We start from the raw sequence: 7,803 nt of genomic DNA on the forward strand, positions 1-7,803 counted from the left end.
TCAGCACCTGCAGCACCACCCGTTGAAGACCACATCCTAAGGGGTTAACAATAACCAGGAAGACAATATAATCATCTGTTGCAAATTATGCAACCCAAAGCATACAGCTAAAGCACAGTTCCCCTGTTGGGATTAGGCAAAAAAAAAAAAAAAATCAGCAGATAAACTCATTTACTTTTACCAGTAAAAATTAAATTACAGACACCCTTGTTCTCGGGTCAAAACAAACTTGAAAATATTTTAAAACAGTGAAAAAATACGAGAAATTTTTATTTTAAAATATATGTACTCCTTACTCCAAATTTGTTTGTACAGAAAGGATTTGTTTGAAAATGAAAAAAATAATGACAAACTAAATGCGTATTTGGAGTATGCACTTTCTACAACGTATTTGGTAGAAGCGTTGTTTCTGTAAAACTGAGCAAGAGGAAGTTAGTTATTCAGCTTTCATTTGTTCCCTGACGTCAGAAGGCAGCGTTTCAAACAAGGTGTCCTCTACAGTGAAACCAGTCCTCTTCAGAGCTCTACATTCACCGAGCTCGGGTGGGAGGATTTCAAAGTGATTGCCTTTAATATCCAAGTAGGAGAGGAATACCAAATTACCAATTTTAGGTGAAAGGACTGACAAGTTATTTTTCCCAATTTTCAGAGTCTTAAGTTTTTTGCAAAAGTATAGTTCATCTGGCACGCTCTCCACCTTGTTGCAGGTAATGGAAAAGTACTGTAAACTCTGCAGAACTCCTATTTCGGGTGGGATAAAGCGAATGTCATTGTAAGACAAATCCAAATATCTGATTTTGTTGCATAGGAATAGGTGGGATGGAAGAACCTCTATTTTGTTATGGCTGAAGGAAAGCCGCTCGAGACTAGTGAGTTTCTTTATATGCTCTGGGATGTATGTTATACTGTTGTACCACAGCTTTAGGATTGTCAGTTTTCGCAGGTGCTGAAAACTTACTATTTCTTCAATGGATTTGAGGTTGTTCTCCTTTAGATCCAATTCCTGAAGACTGAGAAGGCTGAAGACTGCATGAGGTATGCGCTCCAGATCACAATGAACCAATTCCAGCTGTGTCAGGTTGACCATCTTCTTCAGGTTGTTGAGCATCACTAACTTAGTGCCATCATTATGGATGCACAATTTTTGCAGGTGACTTGAAACATCGACTACAGATTGTGGGATTTTGGACAAATTACTTTTTATGTAAAGAATTTTAAGGCTTTTAAGCTCCCGAAAAGACTCCAATGTAATGTTTTTGGAAATATCATGACTTAGGGAGCCAATTAAATAGAGTTCTTCCAAATTTCTGAGGCCATACATCCAGTGTGGAAGTTCTCTGATGTCATCAAACTTGACACTCAAGATCTTGAGATTCTCCTTCAGAAACGCCAAGGCAGCACCGTGGATCTTCACAGAGCACTGGTGCAATGAGAGCTCCTGGAGATTGTCCAGCTGTGCAATGGTTGCTGGTATCATTACATTATTAATTATTTCAAGTTTTAATGACTGCAACTCAGTAATTTCAAAAACTGTGTCTGGTAGTCCAGAGAGCATGAAAAGCTGCAGCTCCAAATGGCTATGGGAGTTCGTCTGTAGCCTCTGTCGCAGTTTATCTGCAGTCCACTCGTTGTTTAGGTTCAGCTGTTTCAGCTTATTTTCACTGACTTCAGACAGGAAGACAGCAAACCGCTTGGAATAGAGAGGATCATACTGATCGATCATATGGAGCATAAAAGCGAAGTCATTCTTGACATCTGGGATATCATCAATTCCCGTCTCTTGCCGCACATATTCAAAAGAATATTCTTTCAGTGAACGATAGAACAACCAGTACAGTGTATAAAGGCATGTGAGGCCATAGATGCTTACAAAGCACAGGTAGCAGTAAGAAAGTTTAGAGAACAGGTGTGCCATTGTGTGATTACAGCAAAAATTCTTGTATCCTGTCATGTCTTCAATATCAACGTTACAGACTACTGTAAAATTAACTTCTGAGACAAGTGCTGTATTGTAAGCAATAATAATAAGGAACTTAATTACCTTAAGTACAGTCTGGCGCACATACATGACATAGAGTATATCACCCTCCTCGACATGCAGTCTGAATTTCTTCACCTTTTCAAACAGTGCTTTGGCCTGTTCACCTTCTTTCTTGTCTAATGCCCCAGGTGTTCCCTTATCCACAACTAACTTCTCCGGGATTGATTTTAAAGACTGTGTCTTGACCAAAGTGCCTTCAGTGCTTGGCTGGATAGTATTAGACTTGTTTATGTTGTTCTTCCTGTTATCTTTCTCTTCAGAGTCTTCTCCTGACACTTCAGATAAGGCTCTTGTTGTCCAGGGAGAATCAAAACATTTCCCAAGTATTGAAATGAAGTGTTCAATTTTGGAGCTTGACCCAGGGAATTTGAACCAAAAGTTACTACACAGCATGAAGACCAGCGTGTGTATAAGGACAAGGTAAGGGAAGTACTTGGCATACCAGTGCAGGGCGCGTTCATAGCACACCTGATTTATGAAGCTGTATTGCTGGAGGTCCAAATCAGTCTTCAGTCCTTTCATTTCAACTGTAGCTGGAGGGGTGGATGGCTTGGGTGGAGGAAGAGGGGTTGTATCTGGGATTGTGTTGAACACATTTGAACTATTAGACTGGTTCTGGCAAGGCTGTATGCGCTTTGGAAGGCATATTATCTTGTCTTGCATGACCTGAAACACACAAAAAAACATCTTTTAAACTGATGTAAAAACAACGGTGGCAATACCAATGGGTAGCTGTCCTTGGAGTTCCTCCAGCTGCCAGGCATTCCTCCCCAGTCTGGCACTTGGCCCCACAGGCTGTGCTATTGTTATTCCCAGCAAGACACTTGTTCTATATGCTAAGAACTAGGTCACCCCTTTTCATCTATGGTTAGCTTTCCTAATCTGAATAAGAGTGCATTGAGTTAAACCAGAAAAAGGAAGTGCGTGGGTAATGCTTCCAGAAAAGTCCAGGGCTCTCCTGCACTGCTCTCCCCAGAGACAGACTGTTCTTGCCAGGTGTATTCACCCTGGCTACATGATGTGCAGAGATAGCTCAGGCTTGAAAGCAGCATAACTACATTCATGTGGCTGTATGCTCACACTGTGATGCCTTATCACACCAAAAACGGCTGACAAAGAGCTAACGTGGGCATATCTACGCTGGGACGTTATTAATCTTCAGTTAATACAGATAGGGATAATGGAGAATTGACGGCATGTGTGCGCGTGTGCACACGGACTTAGTTTTGATTTGGTTTGTCATACATATATACACGGTCCTCATACCACACAACTGGGGGGGCAAAGTAGCTCTGTCCTTCTGTCCCTGAGTCTATCATGCAAAAAAAAAAGAAATTTTCTTAATTTGGGCTGGCCATCCATGTTGGCAAACTGAAGTCAGAGCACCTTTAGGGACCAATCAGCTTTGGTTTAACTTGGGATAACAGTCTGAGTTCAGTGCAAGGCTCCGTATAGGTCTGAATTTAAAATGCTGATCCATGTGATAAATCAAGGAGCTCTGTTATTTGCCCTGAAGGACCAATTGGGATTAGCCCAAACTAAGAATGTGTGTGTAGTGTAGATGTATCCTTTGACATCGTGGTCGTTGAAAGCACTAGGTATTGGGTTGCGACAAGAGCTACCAAAATCAGATCCTCCTTGATGATCCACGCTGGTGCAGGAAGAGGTGAGATGAGACCACATGTGTTTGGAACAGTATCAGTGCCATAGCTGTTGACACGTCAAAAACTCCTGCAGTTAACCTTTGCCTGTAAATGCTATTCTGATACACACCACTACTTAACACTCTGGATTAAAGCCTCTGGTAATAAGCTGGAATAAAACAAATCGCTGGTTATTTGCAGTGTTTCCACACATTATTTTCCAGTGTGCTTTATCCAATCGAGCAGGTAAACATAAAATAATAGATGGTCTACTTTGTGTGCTTAAGCAAACACTTAGCTACTAATGCAAAATTCAGCCCTATACAAAGAGATTTTTAAACATGGGCATCATATCTTTTCAACTGAAAATACTTGAAAATGAAGACTACAGGCAAAACTACAGTTGATTTCACCTGAAATTTGGGAAAGGTATGTAAAAATCTTGGGCCATATAAGTGAGCAAATTCCCCTGAAATAAAAGCTCTGTCAACGTGTCCCTTTAGCTCCATTTCTAAGTCATGCCAAGAACCATGAGATCCATGTTTGAACTTTCTATTTTTATGGAGTTCATCCCAAACAGTACTTTCCATTTCTTTCCAGCTTTTGGCTCTGTAGCAAAATGTAATAAGCAGTGATTGACAGTAATGTCAACTGTTTACATGTAAGCATCCTCAGAGATGCTTTGAAATGGAAGAGGCATAATATTAGCTGTGGGTGGTGTTAATAAAATAAGCACGTTCATTGTAAATCTTGTCAAAGCATAAAAAGACAGAAAGAATATTAACAGAAATAGAGAAAAACAGAAATTACAAAATTACATTTTTAAAACTTCTAAACAGAAAGTGACAACAAATAAGAAATTAGGTCAAACTTCTGTTTTGTTATGCCAAACTGTGATGAAAAAAGGTATCCAGTCAAAAGCCAAACCAACAAAAAAGCCGGCACCGCTCCACTGACGCTTGTGCAACTCTGCTGCTTTACACCTGGTAGAAGTCTGGTCTGTGTTATGTGATGTTGCTATCTAAACAGCTTTAATCCTGGGACCAGCAAAGTTTTGGTTTGTTCATGGTGAACCCAAGAGATAAAAGAAGACATGACACCATCCTTCCAAGGATCTTCCCCCTTTGTGGTGTTTTTTCAGCCTCCCTGAAAGCACCCGCCTCGCTTCCATCCCCTTCGATTTACCTGTAACGTGCACCCAAAAACTCCGATCATCAGCATGGCAACGGAGAGATAATCTGTGAACACATCCCACCAGGGCTTCAGCACCCTGAACGCCGGCTGCTGCTCCGAGAACTGGCGGAACTCGGTCACGGGAATCATCGTCCTGCAAAAGAGCAAGGCCAGCACTCAGCCTCCTGCAGCTCATACCCCTCAGCCCGTGCAACAAAGTACTCCAGTTGGGTTTGAAAAATCTGATCTGGAAATGAGAAACCCAGGATATGGCGCTCCCAGCTACCACCCAAACGGTCCCCCCGACACCCCGCCTCGGAAGGGGGATGCTTGTGCTGTTCCCCTGCAGCTCCTGTGAGGAGGAGAGAGCAGGACTGGGGTGCCATCCATGCAGACAGGCTAATCCCCTCTCTGCACTGACTCCAGCCTTATCTGATGGGTCAATGAGGCCTTCCGAATCCCTGAAAATCATCCCATTCTGTAGATACTGGAGACGTTCAGCTTTATACATGTCAGTCTTGATCTCAAAGGTCTGCCTAAACCGCTTATCCTGCACTCAGATTTCACAGTCCCTTTCAGTTATCATGTTCCATTCACTTCCATTTTATTCACAGTGGTTTCAGGGATGCTTTGGAGCAGTTGTGTGCACACTCACTGCAGTTTTAAATCTACTATGTTTTGAGTGTAAGTTGCTAAAGTGCTTTAGCTAACCAAAACTACAGGCAGATCAAGGGCTTTATCTTCACCTCAGATGTCTGGGCTTACATCATCACCTCCTCTGAAAAATCAGCTAACACATGAGCATGCACAGGCAAAGCAACTGATTTTAAAGCCTACAGCATATTGTGTAACTGAATCCCTGAGATCAAACCAGTACTGAAACTCCCCATTAAGTTGTGATGGAAAGATAAATTCGCATGGGAATGGAACAAAAATAGTCCCAAGGGCAATCTACAAAATTTGTCCTTTAACTAATATTGTAAACGCTCACCACAATCACTTTGTATCACAGTAATATTTGAAGAGTCTATAATCCTGATTCAGCTGCGCGCTGGGGCCCATTAGTGCGGGTTTGGTGCCATCCAGCTGTGCGCGGGCTTAGCGATAAGCACACGCTTGCTGATACGCTGCCCAGGGACTAAGGGATACAGATCATTCAGAGCTGGGGATCCGGCAGGGAAGGAATCAAGCCCTAACTGCTGCAATTCATCGCAAGCCTACGGCCATCCCAAGAATTGTAACTGACTCCCACTACACTGGCCGTACTCGTGTGGAAAGATGATGCTTGGCACCCTCTCAGGGACTGCTGTGCCTCTGCTTGCCCAGCTGAACCCAGGAGGTACCAGAGTCCCCAGAGGCACAAGCTGACATCCATAAATCAACTTGGTTTAGTAGCTGGGCTGGGACTTTGCAGCTTTTTGGGAGGGTAGCATAAAAACATCTTAGCCTTTGCTCCCTGCTCCCCTCTTCTCTTGCAACCAACCCTCTGTACTGCTTTAAGCACTACCTGGTCAGGCAGGAAAACCTCTCATACTCCTGTCCTTCTGACAGCTGTCCCTAGGACACGTGCTGCAGTGCCAGATGAAATCACACACGTCTCTTGCACAGCTGGCGATCCCCAAGAGGAAAGCAGGCTGTCCTCTGCAGCACTGGCAAATTAATAGACTATCAGTCAAAACAATGGCAATGCAAGCCTGACTTCACACAGCCAGGTCAGAGGCTCGGCAGCGTCCCTGCCAACGCATGGCCTGAGCTGCTACAGTGGTGGCGAAGGAATGCAGCATTCCGTTACCAAATTGCACGCAGCCAGGAGCTGCAATTCTGATTTTTGTGTGCCTGTCTTGCAAATACTCAGCAGTCACATCAGGGAAGACACACCTCTACAGCAGAGAACAGCTCAGGTAGCTGCTGGGGCAAACCTTTGTTGCCTTTCAATTTTCTTTTATAAACACTGGTGGAAAAAATGGATATTACAAATTAGAGGTGCCTCATGGCAGGTTTAAGTACATGCCCAGTGCTCCTTCAGCGGAACCTGGGGAGAGGACACCCTCCGCTGACAGCTCCCAGGGACGCCTGAGCTGAAAAACATCATACGCTGATCTCTCTTCCACACACCTATGCACTGCACTGCCACTGGTAAGGAATTACTCTCCTCTTTTTAATTTCCACCTAAAATTTAAGTGACTGGTAATAACCGCTGCTAAGCTTTGAAAAAATTTTCTATCAAGCATTGAAAACCATAGAAAATTCTTAAAGGAATGTATTAGCTAACCAGTTGTCATGCAACAGAAAGCTTTCTAACCCATACACCACCGTCGGCTCAGGTTTGGAGGCCAGTTAGGTGACTGGAACGCCATCGGTACACCCAAGAATACATATCAACAGACTGCTTTAAAATCACAAGCATCTGCCCTTTTGGTTTTGGAGCCCCTTGAGAAAACGTGAGTGCTCACACACACCAAAACATGGGGAGACCCAACCCTCGCTGATCAGACGTCTAAGCAACTCTGTGGATCTGAGCCATGGCATTATGAAAGTCAGCAGTACTGAAACGGGGCAGCGCCTGACAGCAGGTGGGACTGGAAACTACCTTGCAAATTACTGTGCAGGGACAGCTTTCAACACCGAAAATTAATTTGGCTGTTGCATTTGACAGGTTTCACTCTGTATTTTTAGGGGCCTTTGTTGTATTATGTATTTGCTTTATTTCTTCTAAGTGATGTGTGGGGAATTTAGATGAAGGCAGATAGTTTCTGGCACCACCAATACGTGCTGCTCTGATCCCTTGTTCCCTTTAGAGGCTGCTGTTTGCATAGTGTGACTCCTCGTTAGCAGAGTGCACATACTGTTACCCTGGTTAATGGGCTAAGCAGAGGGAGACCTGCATACAGAAAGCCTCTCCGAGCCATGCTAGAAAACTCATTTGTGACGGTAGAGGGTTTGCGG

The 7,803-nt window shown here is 43.5% G+C and overlaps 1 protein-coding gene across 1 annotated transcript; it reads right to left on the reverse strand.

Annotated features, from left to right (window-relative positions):
* Positions 1 to 252: 252 nt before the first annotated feature.
* Positions 253 to 5,007, reverse strand: LRRC8C (leucine rich repeat containing 8 family, member C). Its single transcript, XM_010150377.1, has 2 exons — positions 4,870 to 5,007; positions 253 to 2,707 (listed from the first exon to the last, which is right to left on the reverse strand). Exons 1-2 carry the CDS (start codon positions 5,005 to 5,007, stop codon positions 437 to 439), a joined length of 2,409 nt encoding a protein of 802 aa, XP_010148679.1. The 3' UTR covers positions 253 to 436.
* Between the last annotated feature and the right edge of the window lie 2,796 nt (positions 5,008 to 7,803).

This window comes from Eurypyga helias, unplaced genomic scaffold, assembly GCF_000690775.1.
Source record: "Eurypyga helias isolate BGI_N326 unplaced genomic scaffold, ASM69077v1 scaffold45084, whole genome shotgun sequence".
NCBI classification, from domain to species: Eukaryota; Metazoa; Chordata; class Aves; order Eurypygiformes; family Eurypygidae; genus Eurypyga; species Eurypyga helias.

Bases quoted from the DNA above. Each gene is read 5' to 3' on its own strand.
- LRRC8C (XM_010150377.1), bottom strand. From the start codon at position 5,007: ATGATTCCCGTGACCGAGTTCCGCCAGTTCTCGGAGCAGCAGCCGGCG. The intron at 2,708-4,869 runs GTAAATCGAAGG...TGTGTGTTTCAG, and splicing joins TTTTTGGGTGCACGTTACAG to GTCATGCAAGACAAGATAAT.